This window comes from Rhinolophus hipposideros (genome assembly GCF_964194185.1).
Source record: "Rhinolophus hipposideros genome assembly, chromosome: 4".
Classification (NCBI taxonomy): Eukaryota; Metazoa; Chordata; class Mammalia; order Chiroptera; family Rhinolophidae; genus Rhinolophus; species Rhinolophus hipposideros.
In genome coordinates this window covers 99,176,580-99,196,279 of record NC_138050.1, presented here as the reverse complement: position 1 = coordinate 99,196,279, position 19,700 = coordinate 99,176,580, and the positions used below count along the sequence as shown (strand labels likewise).

Genomic DNA, 19,700 nt, shown 5'->3' with positions numbered 1-19,700 from the left:
TCCAGCCTGTCTGACCAGCGCCTTTGTCGGTCAGCTTCCAGTGCTGCTGGCTCGCCGGTTCCGCCCCCACTTCCTGCCCTGGTGGAGCTGCACTCGGCGTGGACGTGACCCATGGGCCTCAACGCATGCTAGTTTGACAGACCTTCCCTGGGTCATGGCTCTGTTGGTGTTGACCACTCCTACCTTCTCCTTTCTGTGTCCCAAAACTCACACCACCGGTGATTCCCTTGTTGTGCCTTTAGTCTCTGACACGATCTGGAATTCATATCCATGAGGCAGGATTTGTAAACCTCTCATGAGGGGTTAAGTGTTGTTCCCTGTATAATCTTGAAGAGCTGCCTCATAATAAACTGGCTTTGAGAGTTAACTCTGCTGGCCAGTGACACTTCTATGGTGCATGCCCTACTGGAGACAACTGAAGAAAAAATTCTTCTGGTAAATGAAAAATGGACTAGGGTAGTTTAGTCAAATAATAGCAATAACTAAAATAGCAAACCTTAATGACTCCAGATTGCCTTATTTCAGTGGGATCTTTATAAACATATTTAGAGGAGAATCCATTAAATAATTGTATTTAGATAATACTCCTATCTGATTGGCATAAAGCATGCAACTGTGGTATTCTTTGGCAATCTTAAATTTAAATCTTACGAGTAGGAGTATAAAATTGCATAATGGAATGCTTTCCTGGATATGACATTTAGTAAATTGTATCACTTTTGGTAATATGGACATTTGTTTCTATAGTTTTACTTAATTATGTCTGTATGCTTATTAATATTTCCAGGTACTCTTCAAAAATACATATCCATATCATAAGCATTCATCTGTTGATAGAATGAGCTCTCTTTAAAATTCTAATGTCCTGAATGTTCCTACTATAATAATATTTCTTAGATCTGGCCAATTTGGATAACAATGTGAATTGCTGAGTCTCTCAGACAGCTGGTTGGGAGATTTTAGTATCCCCGAAACTTAGATGATTAAAGGAAAGACTTTCATCAAGTTACACGTCCTCTGGGTCGTAAGTGTTTTGTGCTTCTTTGGAGTGCTGGTGTTGGGGCAGAAAAGTGATGAGGTTTGGAAAGCAATCTCTGGTTTCCTGTAACTGATCATACACCCAAGTTTCTCATAATGCTTAACATCAGTGAAAAAGTAGCTTAACAAGCTGCATTAAGACTATTGTCAAAATAAATATGGAATGAACTATTTTCTAAGAAATTATTTCCTCCATCGTTTATTGCATTTAGCAGATAATTCACCTATTTCTATTATAGAGAAATAGATTTACTCCCCAAAAAACACATTTCTTCAAAGTCACTTTTTAGCATCCTTAATCAATTTATTTTTAGAAGCTTACAAATTGGAGCCAACTCCCAGTTATTTGAGAAAATATGACTGTCCTCACCACTGTGAGACAAGTAAGACAAGGCAAAGGGTATAAAACTAATTGAGAAATCCTTCTCTTAGTACTAATGATTTTCATTACTAATTAAATGTAGACTGATAACATTCACTGACAAAGTGCCCCCTCATTTTGAAGATGAGATTACTGAGACCCAGAGAATCTTAAAAACTTGACCCAAAGTGAACCAGGACTGGAATTCTCATATGCTAAATCCTAACCTGACACTTTTTCTCCCATGATCCACTTTTTGTCCCGATCACTGTGTTCCTGAAACGAAAACAGATTCTGCACAGTAAAGAGTTATCATTATAGGGCAGCCAGTTAGCTCAGTTGGTTAGACCGTGGTGCTGACAACACCAAGTTGCCAGTTCAACCCCGCATGGGCCACTGTGAGCTGCGCCCTCCTTAAAAATAATAAATAAATAAATAAATAAATAAATAAATAAATACCATGTTTCCCCAAAAATAAGACCTGGCCGGACCATCAGCTCTAATGTGTCTTTTGGAGCAAAAATCAATGTAAGACCCAGTATCTTATGTTATATTATATTATATTATATTATATTATATTATATATTATATTATATTAATATTATAAAGACCTGGTCTTACATTATAGTAAAATAAGACTGGGTCTTATATTAATTTTTGCTCCAAAAGACTCATTAGAGCTGACGGTCTGACTAGGTCTTATTTTCAGAGAAACACGGTAAATAAATAAATAAATAAATAAATAAATAAATAAATAAATAAAACAGAAATTTTTTTTAAAAGAGTTATCGTTATATTTATCACTAAATTCTTTAGAAACAGACTTCATTGTTTTTAGACCAGTTTTAGATTCACAGCAAAATTGAGCGGAGAGTTTCCGCTCACAGCTCCACACACGCACAGCCTCCCCCATTATCAACATCCCCCTGTAGACATTTGTTATAATTGATGAGCCTAAATTGACACATTACTATCACCCAAAGTCCATAGTTTACGTCATGGTTGACTCCTGCTGTTGTATGTTCTATGGGTTTGGACAAATGACATGTACCCGTCATTATGGTATCATATAGAATACGTTCACTGCCCTAAAAAGCCCCTTTGCTCCTCCTGCGCACCCCGCCCCACAACCCTTGGAAACCACTGATCTTTTTACTGTTTCCATAGTTTTGTCTTTCCCAGGACGTCATATAGTTGGAATCCTATTATATGTAGCTTTTTCAGATAGACTTCTTTCACTTAGTAATAAGCGTTTAAGTTTCTTCCATGTCATTTCGTGGCTTGATAGCTCCTTTCTTTTTAGCACTGAATAATAGCCCATTGTCTGTATGGACCACAGTTTAATTATCCATCACTTACTGAAGGACATGTTGGTTGCTCCCAAGTTTGGGCAGTTATGAATAAAGCTGCTATAAACATCCATCTGCAGGTTTTTGTGTGGACATAAGTTTTCAATTCATTTGGGTAAATAACCAAGGAGTGCGATTGCTGAGTTGAATGATAAGGATATGTTTAGTTTTGTAAGAAACTGCCAGACTGCCTTCTGAAGTGACTGTAGCATTTTGCATTCCCACCAACAATGAATGGGACTTGCTGTTTGCTCCACATCCTCGTCAGCACTTGGTGTTGTCAGAGTTTGGGATTTGGACAATTCTTAATGTGTGTATAGCGATATCTCATCCTCATTGCAATTCCCTGATGACATATGAAATGAAGCATCTTTTTATATGCTTATTTGCCATCTGTATATTTTCTTTAGTAAGGTGTCTATTCAGAACTTTTCCCCATTTTTTAATCAAGTTGTTCTTTTTTTTAGTGTTGGGGTTTAAGAGGTTTTTGTATATTTTGGATAGCAACCTTTTATCAGTTATGTCTTTTGCAAATATTTCCTCCCAGTCTGTGGCTTGTCTTCTCATTCTCTGGATAGATTTTTTAGTAAGATGAAGTTTGGTACATATTACATTTTGAGGGGAAAGTAATGGTTGCAGCCATCACTGCAAAGACAAGGAGATCGCGACACCATTTTAGTAGTTTGTTTGTAGGAAGCGAACTTCAGAGAGAGGCCAGGCCTTTGTTAGTGCATTTTAACAAAATCCCTAACATTTCTATGCACATTGAAATTGGAGAAGCCCTGCGCTCCATAACTGGCAAGTTGGTCACAAAGGTGTTTCTTTAAAAATATAAAAGGATTTTTTAAATCTTTTTGAGGAAAAAAAGAATTTATTTTTGTTAATTTTTTTAATTGTGGAAGTCACAAGTTCATTATATGAAAGTTGGAAAATACAGAGCACAAAAGAAGAAAACAATATCACCCATGATTCCACAACTCAAAAGTAACTATGACTATTAACATTTTTATTTTCTCCTACATATTTTTCTTTGTATGTATGTAATATACATGCATATACATTGAGATGAAACTGTATATACATGCTTTCATATCATACTTTTATCACTTAACATTTTACAGTAAGTAATCACCTTTCCTTCAATAAATTTTTATTGAACACCTACTATGTATCAAACATTGTTCTTGATGGTAGAGTTACATAGGATTCTTATCCCATGACCTTTACTTTCCAGGGGAACAGGTAGATAATAGAGACAAAGAGATAAATCATACATTTGTAAATAGTGATAAGTATCGGTGATAAGAAGAAAGTAAAACAAAGTAATGAGCTAGACAATGAACAATCCTTTCTGTGATAAGTAACGGTGATAAGAAGAAAGTAAAACAAAGTAATGAGCTAGACAATGAACAATCCTTTTTGTTTTTTTCTTTTTTAATAACCCATATTCATGATCCAGACCTCTTTAATCCTTTTAGGATTGACAGTATCATCTCTCGTCTTATCCTAAACTGCGATATTCTCTACACTTACTATTTGGTTAACCTGAGAGTTCTATATTGTACTTATTTAAATTACATGTGACTAGAAATTTAACGGCTTCCCTTGAACTTCTGGATAGGTATACAGTCTGGGAGATAGTCCTTCATAGTACATGAATCAGTCACCCCAACTTCTGCTAGCTTTAAGCACGCTGTGATCTATTTTATGAAATGTAGAGTTGTCTCCTCTCTTTAATTGCAAGGCCCAGCCTGTGACATGCAGTCCTCTGTGCATATGCCTTCCTAACCAATTTAAACCCACATTCCTCTTCTCAGGGAATCTTACCTTTGTAGGTCTTATTGGAGGTGTGGTCATTTCTACAGCAAAGAATCTTGCTTCACTTACAGTATATTTGCATACTAACCATGTCTTTGCTCATTATTCTAATCCTCTATTGTAGTGACATATTTTTTCATCCATTTAAAATAATAATTAGGAATTTTAATTCAAATTAAAAGTCAATTGTCTGGGAATTGTGGAAAAAATTCAATGAGCTCATACCTGCTATGCTCAGCCAAAGTCACGTGTATGACAACCTCCAGGTATGACAACCAGGTCACAATTAACCCCTCTGCCTGTTAATCTTGGCAAGGTTCTTTTGCTTCATTAAAAGGTATATTCTGTTTTGAGAAACAACAAAATATGGGGAAGGGAGTAGAATTATTACTTAAAATTTTGGCATTTTATAGTTCCTCAATGGTGAGATGGTGGGGGTTTTAATTTATTTTTGCTACAGTTGTAATCTGCATTTAAAAGCACAAAGACTACTTAATCTGTAGCCATTGCAATGTTTCTTTATAGAGTCAGAGCTTCGCTGGTTAATAAAGCCATGTAGTGGCTAGTGGATTGGGCAGGGGGTCCTCAGGTTCATTGTTTTGTCGAGGAATTGATGACACTTGGAAAATCAATGTTTGATGATTGCAGTGATTCAGCAGTTATGTTAATATGTCATGTAATCTCGTAATCTGTTGTGTTATCCCATATTCCTTTTATACCCAGCTGTAGAATCAACTTCCATGCCACTTAGATAGCTGCTAACTACTGCTACCACATTCCCTGTACTTTCTGTAGTTCCCACCCTGGACTAGTCTGTGGAAGCTGGTGCTCTGCAGTTAGGTACCTACAAGAGTCATAGAATCTCAGGATTGAAAGGTACCTAAATGGTCATCCACAATCATGTTTCCAGCATAAAGTATCCTGGGAACCTGAGGAACTATGCATTCCAGACATCAGGAATGACAGGGAAGAGGAGACAGGAACGGGGTCCCAATCACTATTGCAGGGCTGAGGCCTGAGAAAGATAGTACTGTGTGTGTGGGAAAGGATTCTAGAAGGCTGTGCTCACCCCATCCTCCTCCCACCTGAAGCTGTATATCTTTATCAAGTTCCATGAGCAATTTGAGCTATGCTCCAATGAGTCCCATTTTCCTGTCAGGTGATGGGGTTCTTACCAAGAACACACAGTATGAAAGAGCATACCCCCAAGGGGCACATTCCTGGTAATTCTGAAGTTAACTGCCTACCACATTCAATATCTTTATGCTGGCAGCTTAGGAGTTTTTCCTCTCTTTATGTTCACGGTAATATATCTGTATTCAAATATGGTAATTTTGTATCTGTTTGCAGCAAGGGTATCAGGAACAGGAAAACAACACATAATACCACCCAGAGTTATACTGTGTGGAACTTCTTTGTGTGGTGGTTTGTCTGCCCCTAAAATAGACACTGGCTGCCTGGAGATTGGCTTTGTATTTTCAACGGCAGTGCTGTCATACAGCCACCTCCAATGAAACAGTGATGGAAGTGTGCTTAAACTGATGTGAATTTGCTTATCATACTGTGTCCCACCTGATGATGGTGACGATAGTGATGACGATGATGATACCACCTAACATAGATTGCCAGGCCCTTTCTCAGCCAATTCCATGTAGTAACTCATTTAGCCTTCACAATAACTCATTACAGTAGAAACCAGTGTTATCTTCATTTGAGAGATGAGGACACTGAAATGCAGACTGGTCACTTGTTTGCAGACTTGTTTGAGGTCACATATCTGATCATGGTGAAGGGAGGATTGGAACTAGGCTGTTTGACTCCAGAACACAGGATCTTAACTACTACTACTATAGTTTGCATGCATAAAAGTATTTTAGCTATTCTTCCCACTTCTTAATATAAATATAATCCATGGCTGTTATAATCTTATGATTAACATATTATAATTTTTTTATCATTGAACTACTGTCTTCGTCCACCTGGCAGAGTTGTAAGAGATTGTGGGAAAGTATTATGTGGAAATACCTTTAGATTTCTGAGTATAGATGATTGGGGAGACGTGGGGTAGAAAACGTTCATGTACTCTTGTTTTTAGCTGTTCCCATTTGCACTGCATGCACAGAGAACGTGAGTTACAACTTCTTTTCCAAAAGGAAGAGTTCTGAAGATCATGTTTTCTCGGTGCTTGCAGACAGTGTTAAAAAGTTAAAGTTGATTGTTTTGCTACCTAATAAATTTCCTAGGAGTACAGTGACCAAAAAGCCATAAGAAATGCATCGCCATTACATTTCCAGATATTGCACATTTCTCAAGAGGGCCTCTGCGTACTGTTTTGCCGTTGGTGTGTTTTAAGTGAGTTCATTTTATCATCCCATATGTTAAAACAATTAAGATTGACAAAATCCACACAAAGGGCATTTCTTTGTCAGCAGAGCAGAAATCAGCCCAATTATGAAACTATTCATGCAAAAACATCACTTGTTGAAAAGATCCCGGGTGTGTTTCCTGTTATTCATACACAAAGTGTGTCAGGGACCCTGCAGAACGAATTAAAATAAGGATTTGTGTGTGTCATTGTAGGCTAAAGGCAAAGAGAGACAGTGGCTAAGACATCAAGCTACTGGGGAACTAGATGATGCCAAGATTATCGAAGGGCTGACTGGAGAAAAAGCCATCTACAAACGCCGGGGTGAGCAGGAGCCACAGGTGAGTAAGGATGGAGAACTAGTCACCTCAGATCAGCAGAGTCTGGCCTTCTGTACGGACAACTGCTTTCTTAAGTCCCTGTCCTTGTCAAAGCACAGTAAACCCTGAATATGGCAACCACAGAAAGCATTATACTTAAAAAATTAGAAAAAAACATAGATGTTACATTATTTACTTTGTGATTCAAGATCCCAGCATGAGTCAGGAGACACCAGGCACACTCAAATTGAGTCATTTAAAGAACAGTTAGTAAACAGACTATTTACAAAAGTAAGGATAGGGTTTAAGAAAGCCAAAAAGAGACTGGGGTATCTCGACAGCAGGGCTCTAACCCCCTCGTCCCTGGCCCCCCAGGTCTGAAAGGGCAGAGGGAGAGAGAAGTCGCTGGAACCTGGAGAAATCAGTGTATGGAGAGGGCTGCCCCATAGGCGCTGTGGCCTTCAGCAGAGGGAGACCCCACCCATGGGCCCAATGGGAGGACCTGAGGGAACACATATCCCACCCTCACCCCCTGATGGCTGCCAGTGCCTCCCACCAGCGGACCCCACCCAGAAGCCAGCAGCCAAGAGAGAGGCTGATGCCATCCATGCAGACCAGCTCCCCTGACACCGAGCAGGGCAGGGCACTCTGGAAGGGAGACTGAAAACCCTCAGAGTCTGTGAACCCCCCAGGCTTATGCTAGTGAAAACACTGGAGCAATCCTGTAGTTTTCTACCGTTCTGTTGCTTTAAAGTTCTGTGTCCGTCTGATCACTGAAGAAAATTTTAGAAAATGAGGTATGCTCCTTTAAATAACTAGAATGTGAATGCACGTAAAGTTTCAGACAGCCATAATACTAAAATATTTATGAAACAGTGGCCAAAAAATGGCAATAATGTAAACTACTGAGTCTCTTGGGGGTGGGGGGCTCTGTAACTTCCTGTATCCCTGAATAGCCAAAATTGCTGAATAGCCCCTGAGAGCTGGTGGGGCGGTGCCTGGTAGGGGGGGGGGGTCACTTACTCCATTTAATGTCTATTCAGAGAGGACCTGTGGTAATTTGGGGAGTTCTGACTTCTGTGTCATTGGTGTGAGTCAACAACTACTTTCTTTACTGACTCATTGTGGTCGACAAATGTGTTTAGATACATCTGAAATTGTGAGTCGTCAGGGAGACATGTGGCACTGTTCTTAATTTAGGCAGACTCCACAAGTTTTTAAGAAATATATTGAACTGGTCTCAAACCATTGCACTAATACCCACAGTTTTTTTCTTGATATTACTCACTGCTCATTAGTTTTCGTACATGTCAGCAAGTATGTAATAACAGAATAGCCTGGAATTTTTCTTCTTCCTTTTTTCCTGTAAGTACACGGACAAATGGACTTTGTTTTTGATTCTGCAAACTGGCAGGCATGAGTCCAAAATCAAATTGAAACTCAACGAGAGTTTCACATTTTAATTAACACTTGTTGCTAAACAGCAGTTAGCCGCTGCTTGCATGCCTTTAACTGCCAAGAAAAGTGAAGAGAAGTCGTAATTCAGTGACTGGAAGGAAGAGAAAACTGAAAGCTAACTAAAGACAGAAGATACTGAGGAAATATTTTCCTTCTGTTTTTTGCCAGACCCTTGTCTTTTCACGGAACCTTGTTTTAGGAATCTGGCATTTCTTGTGGACTCCGTAGAAAAATGATTTTCAGTCACTGCACAACAGGTATAGGTAAAATTCACGTGCGCTTCCAAAATAACTCAGTCTGGCTAAAGTAACTGACTCCGAGGCAGGACATGAAAAATGACACACGTTGGGGTTTACAGCTTTCCAGATTATTATTTTTAAGATGGCATCAGCCTCAGTAAGGCAGTTTTACTAGACTAAGTCGGGTCTTAAAAGGACCACCTTCCGGAGGGAAATCTTTCCCATGTGATGCCGCCTACCAGCACAAGTCTGAAATTCTATTTACTGATATACAGTCCACAGACAGCTTTCCACCTGCCAGGCGGCCTCGTACAGCCCCGCGCCTCCATTTACCTGCCTGCCTCGTGCTGGCACTCCGGGGCCATGTGCGACCCCCAGAACAGCAGCCACGGAGGGCTTGATGGTTCACAAGATGTCTCTGTTGTTCGCTCCCTCAGCTGGGCAGCCCCCAACAGAAGCCCAAGCGCCTGCGTCTGGTGGTGGATGTGTCCGGCAGCATGTACCGCTTCAACGGGGTTGATGGCCGGCTGGAACGCTCCATGCAGGCCGTGTGCATGGTCATGGAAGCCTTCGAGAACTATGAAGAGAAGTTCAAGGTAATGGCATGGCTTGAGGCTGCTGACAGCATCACTGACCACATCTGGCCCAGAGCCAGCCCCAGGTTAGGGCTGGATGCTGGGTAGGTGGGCGCAGGTTCTGGCCAGAGCGGGCAGAAGTCTTCACTTTCTCATCAGCTCATGTATCAGCATAGAGAAAGAGCACCTCTGGGTTTCTCTGCTCTAATAATCAGAAGTTGTGTGATGTTAGCCATGTTAGGGGAGGAAAAAGAAGAAACAGGCACTTAGAAACCACAGGTCTCGGCCCCAGATTTCTCAGAGCCATCATCCTCATCCCTACGCCCCCTACCACCACCCCCATTCTTGCCCCATCGCCAGCCAGGCAGCCTCCCGAGGTCTGAGTACACCCTCAAAGTGTGCTGTTCTCAGCCCTGCTCTGCCTTTCCCTGGGGGCGAGGAGAATGACACAGTAAGAGACGGCTCCCCAGCCCACAGTGAAGATGGCAACCCTGGAAGAAATGCAGCCGCCACTGAAACGATTTCCGTTCTGCTCTCACTTTGCTCTGCATCCTCCTTCCAGAGGTCTGAGCATGGAGAAGGAGTCCCCTGTCGCTGTGTAATGGCCTGAGGTCAGCCCATCGATCTGCTCTGAGCCATAGAGAATGCCTGCACGTCTGGCCCTTTCCAGAGCAAATACCCTTGACCACAGCTGCATATTGTGCAATTATTGTCGGAGGTTGAGTTGAAAGAAAAGGCGTGTGTGCAGACATGTGTGAAGGGTACGCAGTCTGTCCAGAGATATTCTAAGCTGTACTCCAGGTCACACGCGTCCTTCAGAAACAGGCGAGGTTAGGCCAGTACTTGGCTTGACATGCCACCCACACTTCAGGACCGCCGTCCTGAGTCGTGCCTGTGTGTTACCATGGATATAGCAAGAAACAGCTGAAACCCATCACCTCATTTACTTCAGGCCCGTTTGTGATGTCTGAGTCCCCCAGGGTCCCTTGTATGATGCTCTGCATGAGATTCCTTTTTGAATTAAATGGTAGGAAAAAGGCAGCTTTAGTCCGTGGATGCTATGAGCTGCCAGGCTGTGCACAAATGCCGGACGTAAATGCAAACAGGACACAGGCTAGCACAGGGGAGTAGCTGCGTTTCCCTTAAAGAACTGGAATGTGTTTCCCCTCATGATTAGTGAAAACTATGGAACTCTTTAAGATTCCCACTTGGTTTTTGTTGCCCGGAAGCTTGGAGCTGAAATTAAAGACCAGCCATGACAACTTTGTTATGTCTTACAGTTACAGCCTAAGGTTCAGCTTTTCCCTTCCCCTGACCTTCCTTCCCTTCCCATGTAAGTTTTTCTTGATTCTTAAGTTGTATTTTTTCATGTTTTATGAGTTTATGGAAAATGTTCATTCTAAAATATTTTCGATTCTTTCTAGTATAAGGTGGAATATAATTCTTAAATCACATGGACCACTGAGAACGAGTGGATGGTGAGACATTGTATCAGCATAAATCCCACCTCATGTGTTAAAACTTTTGGGTTCCGCTAACACTTGGATCGGCACACCCAATCTCTTTTATGGATCGTGAAAGTCAGTGTTCTCAGCCTCCTTGGAGTTACATAGAGATTTTAATCCATTATAGACCTTAACAAATATAAAATTGGCATACTCGTTATCTAGAATAAAATTTCCAGGTAGAAAGAGGATTTCTATACCTTTGAGAGCAGAACAGCTCTGACATGTGAAACCAGTTCTTCTAGGTTTTTGGAAAGATTGATTAGGCGTTAAGCAAGAGATTGGTTGACACAGCTCCCCTGGACTGAGTAAAGGATTAGAGGAAGGGCGGAAGGTGACAAAGTTAACAGGGAGCCATTCCAATAGCCTGCTCTAGTAGGTAGGTAAGTGGTGTGATGATCACAGAGCGTGTGGAATATTTCATTACGTCTCACGTAGCAGACTATGTAGAGAGAGCCATATGTGTCCAACTCTCACTATTAAAAGTCTGTAATCCGGAAGAACTATAAGTGAAATTGAACATGTCAGACAAAAAGGGAACAACATCAAGGAAATGAGCATTCCACAAGGTGTTGTTTTGTTCTGTTTCTAATTGACAATTACAAACCAAATGAATGCCATAGGAGGTGCTGGATAGCTATAAAATTACAAACAATCATTGAGCGCATGCTAAGTATAGAGTTCCCTGCTGAGTCTCTGCAGTCCTCACAGCAGTGTAAAGAATTTCCTCAGTCTTTATAAGTAAAACCACAGATATATTGAGAACCACAGTAATATAGGATGACAAATTGAGTCATATATTTGTAGCAAGAAATTATAGCAAGACACCAAGAAAAAAAAAACTTTTTCAGGACTTGAAGTCGCTTTATCATTTTTTTGGTTTTTTTTATGCTATTAGGTTTTGAGTGGACAGTACTTTCATGGTTCTGGTTTTGTGCATTTTCTTGTATAAACATACTCCTCACATTCACTACAGCTCCTTTAGAACTTTTTTTGAAGAGCACAGAAAGTCTTATGAAACCAGTGCTTTAAATCTTTCTCACAAAAGGAAACACCTTAAGACTTCACAAAACAAGCTCTTTGAGGAAAAGTGGTTCTGAGATGAGTGTCTGGAGGGGTGGGTGAGGGGCAGGACTGGGAAGGCAGACCTTCGTCCTGTTCCTGCACATTCCTCATCGTGTCCATGAACTTCAGAACTGGGGTCACCTCACAGGTCATTTACGCCAGTTTCCTCATTCCTCTGACAGGAAACCGATACCCAGAAACATGAAGGACTTTCCCCAAAGCTGGAAGGCTAGTTGGAGACAGAATAGGGTGGAGCCCGGGACTCTTCTGTTCATTTGTGTTCACCCGTTTTGTTCTTTTGCTTTGTTTTTAAACTTTCCTCTTTTTTTCCCAACTTTTTATTTTGAAAAAATTTAAACCTACAAAAAAATTGAAAAAAAAGTAAAGTGAACACCCACATGCCTTCACTTCAATTTGTCAATTGTTAATATTTTTCCTCATTTGCTTTATGTTTCTCTCTAAATACATACTCTTCCCCCTCCCACCCAAATCATTTGAAAAAAAAATTATAAACACTGTAATGCTTTACCTCTAAATACTTTGTTAGGCTTCTCCTGAGAGTGAGGGCATTCTCTAACACAACCTCAAAACCATGATTACATCTAAGAAAATTATCAGTAATTTCATAATATCTTCTAATATCTAACCCCAATTCACTTTTCCCAACTCAATTTTCTAATTGCCCTACCACTACCCCCGATGCAGGGTCCAGTCAAAAATACCTTATTTTTTGTTGTAATGTCTCGTTAGCCCTTTTAATCTGAGCAGCCATCACCCCTACCACTACTATTTTTGCTTTTCGTGATGGTCAGTCTCTTGAGAGTCAAGAACAGTTGTTTGCAGAATGTCCTTTTTACTGGATTTGTCCAGCTGTTTTCTCATGGTGCCATTTACCCTGTCCCGATAGCTCCTCTATCGCCAGAACTCCTCCCAGGCTTGTCCCACACCTGGAGACTCTGTATAATCTTCCCACGGCCCCTGCCAACATGTCTAAGATTCTGAGTGGCCACAGGACAGGCCACCCAGTCTCTGCAGGGGTAGTCCAGGCCCCCTTTGTAGAGGGCGGGAAGGAGGTGGGACGGAACCCATTTACATCCTATGAGAACTTTTTGTTATATTGACTGTTTGTGGGGATAGGTAATGGGTGCACAGAGTACAAAACGTAAAAGGTAAAGAGAGTCAGAGTGATGCGTAAGCCCCTGCTTCCCTCTCTCTCAGCTCCCAGTTCCCATCTCCAGTGGTGACCACGTTAGTGGATTTGTTTTTGTATCTTCTCAGAGATGTTGATGCCTATACATGAAGTGGCAGCATACCGTCCATTCTGTGCTGTGTCTTCACACTCTATGATCATAGTCATTTAATCGCTCCGGACTTTCATCTTCCCATTTGTGAAAGAAGCATAAGGCCTAGGACTAACTAATGAAAGTATGGAATTTCCTCAGCATGAGGAATGATAAAGTGATGCATGAGCAAATGACAGTTTTAGGAGCTCCTGGTGACAAAGTTATGTTCCGTAGCCCACGATGGCATCACATGTGACGTCTTTAGGAATTCAGCAGTCTACTCTGAGACTCCCCAGTCCCGCCAGTTCCAGGCAGTTCTAAATGTCATCTTGCTGCCGTTATCCCTCCATTGTAAAGATGTCTAGTTGGTTTTTTCTTCAAAACCTTCAGAAGCCACCGTCCTCATCCAGTGATCTGGACTCTTCCACGATCCCCCTCTCTTGGCATCTGCTTCGTGTTTTCTTTTTTTTTTTTTTTTTTTTTTTTTGCTTCGTGTTTTCTTTGGCTGGGGCTCAGCTCCTGAGCTCTGGGTCATTACAGCCCAAGACGCTCGTTACGAGACAGCATCCACTTTTTACTCCATGCCAAACCACAGGGACCCTTGAGCAAGAGCTACTGAGAAGGAAAGGTAATTCTGTGGCAGGACACATGTCGAAGCCATCTGGAGTTTTCAAAGTGCCTCATAATTGTTCTACCAACTGAGTTAATTCTCGGCAATAGCATTTACTGTAGGTCACTCAAGACGGGAGCAACGTTATTTGCTAATAATCAGCATAAACTCCTCTGATTTTATAATTAGCAGAATTTAATGTTCACATAGTGCTTAAACACTAGAGTGAGAAGTGGAAAGAATGATATCGGTTTGTGAGCCATTTTATTCAAGTCAGGTAGCACTTTTTTCCCTTTATCTTCATTCCGGTTCAGGCCTTATGATTTCTCTGAGCTCCTGGGTATGTTTCACTATAACCTTAAGGTAGACCTCCTTTCTAAAAGGTCTTTATGCCTAATTTCTTTTTTTTCAAAGTACTCAATAACACCAAGGTTAGGTGACTACTTCTCCACCAAGCACTCAAATAGTGACACCAGAAAACAGACAGACTTATTCAGTTATTGAGAAGTTGGACTTTGGAGAGAAAAAAAGTACTCAAATTTATTGTTTCTATGGAAACATACAAACCGTATTCTAAGGCCATGGTTTCCTAGCAGTGTGACAAAGAACCCTTGAAGGGTGGCAGAGGGCAAGGGTGAGTAGGCAGCACTTTTATCCCTCCCCCTATCCCCAGTTCAGCCCAAACAATCCCACTTATATTGACGTTGCACGATGTTTCAACATTGCAACTTTGGTGCAATATTTCATATGGAGAAAGAGTTCCGCTGCTTAAAAAAAAAAAAATTTTTAAAGAGATGGTAAACCGCTATTTTCGGGCTGATACTGGATTGTTATTTCTTACAGACTAAAAAGAAAAGGGCTTTCTTTTTGGAAAAGGATTTGAGTCTTCAGTTAGGTTTATATGAGTCACTCCTTTGACAGGAGAATACAAATCACAGGTATCGCTGTGACGACAGGAAGCATGCTTTTTCACCCCATTTCATGGGTGTCCCATTGAATTTTCATAGAACCTTGGGGGCAGGAATGATCTTGGAAGTTATGTTCACCAACCTCATTGTTTTACAGATGAGAAAAATCAAGATCCAGAGAGTTTAAATGCTTCTCCCAAGGTCACACAGCTAGACTATAAAAAGCCAGGACTTCTGACTCTCACTTCAGGGCCCTTTCCTAGTTGATGTTTTATCCTTGTTTCTTGCAGCCATATTTATTCCTGCCCAATCAGTGTTTTTACAAAGCTGTAATTCAGGAGTTGTGCCATTTACATAAAGTATTCGATCATCTCCTCCCCTTAGTGCTTCGTCATCCCAAGGAGCTATAATAAGCATGCTTTTCTCAAAGATACCTTGGTCAGAAAGGCAGGGTTAAGTCCCAGAAGGATGTGGAAAGATATTTCCCAATACCTGCTGGGAAAATTCCTTTGATCAAAAACTTAGTTCTTTTAGTGTCTTTTCCCATTGTCTCAGGACTACTCCACACATTTAGAAATGGAAACCAATCATCCTATCAGGCTCAGGCTTTGAATAAATTCTTATTGCTACACGGAGATAGGACCAAAGCAGGGTGTACAGACTTCTCTGAGTCCAAAGTTCAACAAGAATTCAGAATTGACTCAATTGTTGATGTAAAAGTGATGGCCGAGCCAACCATTCAAAAAGCTTAAGTAGAGCTTGAGCAGGGGAGGGTTTGGGGAGTGGCTGTTTCTCTGTAATAAAAACACTGGATTTAGAGTCAGAGCCCCTGGGTTTGGCTTCCACCTCTGACAACAGTAGATTCCCTGACCTTAAGAAAATCTGTTAATCTCTTAGAGCATCAATTTCTTCATTTGTAAAACGAGGTTAATAACACCCACCCCAAAGGTTGTGGAGAGAATCAAAATAAGATAAGATATATAGAACTGTACACTATACAGAACTGTGCAAACGTTGACATTATACTCATTAAATGTATGGCCCGGTCCTTTCTTTCACCAACCCTATGTAAACCAGAGATTGTCCCTATTTGTCAGAGAGGTTAAGTGATTTACAAACGTAATATTAGAGGTCATCTGAACCAGCATGATTTACAAGGTAGAAACAAGGTTTGGAAAGGCTCAGTGGCTTGCCCTAGATCAAAAAGCTTGTTAACGTCAGAGCTAAGTCTAGAATCTCGGCCTTCGGGACATTATTCTGTTCACATCGGCTTCCATGATATGAAGAAAGGTCAGCTAGCTAATACTGTAGGTGATTGGCTAACGAACACCATAGGGTTCCGTTGGCACCTCTCTTGACCTTTTAAAACACATATTTATCTTCTAGTCCTTTGCTGCCCACTGTCAGCAGTGCCATCTTAGAATGGTATACTTGGATTTCTAGAAGGAGGTTAGAATTTCACTCATTGTTAGTCTTCAGAAATAGCCTCAAATGATTGTCAGACCTACTTATAATGTGGATGCCTAATAAAGCACAGCCTCTCCTAAAGTTAGCGGATGATTATCCTTCCCAATAGAAATTTGAACATAAATCTTATTCATAAAAAAATACTGAGAGCTCTTTGGTCCTAAGCAGAGCTTTCTTTGCAGTCTTTAGTATTATAAATCATCCTTATTTGATGATAAATCTTTGTGTCTTGGACTAAAACCCAGCATTGTTTTCGTTTGTAATACCTTTCTCTAAATGAATGAGATTTTCAAATGAAAATATAGCAAAAGGCCATTTACACAAGTTTCTAAAGCAAAGAAGTATTAATATTGGTCTTCTCTGATTGAGATTTTTCGTTACTACTGTGGTTTGTTATTTAGTTGGATACCAAATGTAAGACTCCACAAGGATTTCAGGGATGCTCTGAAAAGTGCAGAAATCGTGATCATAAAAATTTGGGCTACTCAGAATAAACTGTAATCTATGTGTTATGTGTCTGTTGGAGACAGTGAGGACCCTGTTTAGCGATGTCTGTGATTTCTCCAGGAAGGATGTTGTAGATCCACTCAAGTCTGATTCGACAGTGGTCATGGCAGAGCCAGAGTGGCTCAATGGCAGAATCAGGAGGTAGAGAATGGAGGTGAGTTTATATACTTTCCTCTTTAGCCCAGACAGTTTTGAGGATTAGAAAATTACTGTCTGTAAAACGTGTTGGGGTCCTTGGAGGGCAGATGCTAGATAATTATGACATAAGAAGTATTGTTTTCAATGGAAGCTTAACATGATCTACAGTAACACCGGAGAATGTCCCTCGTTTGGATGTACTCTAGATTCCTCTGAAGTATTTTATTTATTTTGGGCACAGAATATTCCCCAAGACCATCTGAAAGATGAGAACCAGAGCCTGCGAACCATTTAATAAGCCCCATCCTATTCCTTGGGTGTGTCTTCTCAGCCATTGCAGTAGACAAAGGCAGATTCTTCTGCAAATAGCATTTTCCTTACCACAAAGAAAGAAAGGAAGGGGGAAAAGGAGGGGAGAAAGGAGAAGGAGAAGGAGAAGGAGAAGGAGAAGAAAAGAAAGGGAGATCTGCAACCCATATATCTTTATCTCATTTGCCTAAAAAAGCACAGGATGTAGATAGATAGATGATAGATAGATAGATAGATAGATAGATAGATAGATAGATAGATAGATAGATAGATAGATAGACAGACAGATAGACAGGCAGGTTATAGATAGATAACAGACAAGTGAAATTAGAGATGGATAGTTACTGAAACATTTCTGAAGGATCCAATCAGCCAGTATCTGTTAAAGAGCATCCAGCAACCCATTTGCCTGCCATTTGTTTAATCATTGACTGGTAATTATTTTCCTTGCAGTGACTGGTTATGACAACCCTGTGAGCAAACCACATGGTCAAATATTTATTTCTATAGTCTCACCCATGGTCATCTGATTAGTAAGAAGTTTAACCTTCAGTTAAAAGGGAGGAAACGATCTAATACATTTTTAGCCCTCTTCCCTCAGCCAAATAAGAGAAACCTCCTTCTGTTGCAAGGAGCTGATCTTATCCCGTCGTCTAAGAGCCTGTTTAACAGATTACTTCACCAGCCCTGTAATGAAAGCAGCCTGCCTGGCACCTTCGCAGGAGGACGTTATTCTTGGCTTCACACTGCCTCTGCTGTGACCACTGTCAAATCGGACTTGATGGGGCTTGACTTCTCTGGCGAAATGGTACAACTCCCTCCACCCCCACGCCAGCACCAGCACTGGGCACCTGTAGTTGTCCACTGTGGGAGCTATACAGTTTTTTAATTTCAAATGTTGTTCCCTTTTCGCTGCATTGATAGCCAACTAAGGAATTTTTTTTTCATAAATGGAATCTGTTACATCCTCAGAAAGCATTTCTTGTCCAGCTTTTTTAATGTGTTGGTAAATTTCCCTCACAATTATTTTCTATCATCCCTTGTATTTAAAAAGAAAAAAAATCCTTAAAACCAGGCCTAGAATAAGCTCCCAGTCCACTGCCCAAGGCTCCACTCTGACCGTCCTCTGACGGTGCCTCTCCCATGAGATGAAGAGTCTGTGGGACCCAGGGAGCCTGCCCACGGAGAATCCATTTCTAGATCACACTCCTGGTTCCTCAGTCCCCGGCTGTCCTGCCCAGATGACCCCAAGCCCGCTTCCAGAGCCTGAGTGGAGCTCTGGCTTCTCCTCCTAGGCCCACCTTCCCGGGGCAGACTGGCCAATGGCATGAGCAGCCAGGTGTGAGGGAGGGCCACAGGGCAACGAGTGGAGGGCTGTGATGGTGCAGGACAACTGTAGAAAGAAGAAGTGACAGGCTGTAAGCCGGCGGCCCCTGCTGCCCTCACTGCCATGTTCTTTCAGAGAACTTCAAGGACTCCACGTATCTAAAATTTGACCTTGGTTCTCCACGTCATTATGATTTTTTTTTATCAAAGTAGGAGGACAGAACATTTTTTATTTAACAATTTGTAGCCTGATTTATAGCTTTTAAATATTCAGACATCCTATATGGACTTTTGTTTGTACGCTTGTCTCTTCCAATTAGGTACTTGTCTCTGTCGATTCTCATTGTCTCTGCCTTCCTTGGGTCTCAGAAAAAGGGGTGTCCTCCTGCCTTGTCCAAACTAGACCCTCTGCCCGTGACGCTGGGCACAGGCCCAGCCACTCACTGCCTCTGTTCTGCCGCCTGTAAAATGTAGACACTTGTCCTCCAACAGCTGTCCTAGTTCTCCTTTTTATACCACAACCTGTAGCTGAGATTGTTCCCCAAAGGTCACCATTGATTCTGATGCCAAGAGGTCATTAGTTATCGTTCTCCTTGATGGTCACGGTCAGTGTAACTCAGCACAGACCCTGCACACTGGTTGGTTCCCTGGGCTATCCTGGTTATCTTGCTTCTCTGTCCCGTCTTCACTCAGCTCTGTGTCTTTCTTCCACTCCACCAAGGTTCTCTGGAGGGGTCCACTGCTCTTCTCTATGAATTCACCCTTAGCAGTCGTGTGTCCCCTTCCTGGGGATGACAGCCACATCTCTGACTACGTGAAATATATTTCTTCTCTGATGCCTCCCAAATGCACAACGTCATGTCTAAAATGGAACTCATCTTCCTCAAATAAGCAGACTGCCTTCTGACTTCCAAGTTTTGCATACAAATTATTTCAACAGGAATTTTTCTACTTTTCACTTTAAACGCAGTGGTTTCAGTTACATTATGGGTTGTTTCTTGTCAGCTAGCTTGGGCTAATCACCATTTATCACATGATTACTGGGGGAAAATACATTCC

At 41.3% G+C, this 19,700-nt stretch overlaps 1 protein-coding gene across 1 annotated transcript in view; it reads left to right on the top strand.

Annotated features, from left to right (window-relative positions):
* The window catches only part of VWA8 (von Willebrand factor A domain containing 8), a 298,600-nt gene that overhangs the window by 272,335 nt on the left and 6,565 nt on the right, over positions 1-19,700 (top strand). The window contains exons 41-42 of the mRNA XM_081046044.1: positions 7,147-7,272; positions 9,386-9,544. Coding sequence (XP_080902170.1) covers positions 7,147-7,272; positions 9,386-9,544 — 285 coding nt within the window. The remainder of the gene's footprint in view (positions 1-7,146; positions 7,273-9,385; positions 9,545-19,700) is intronic.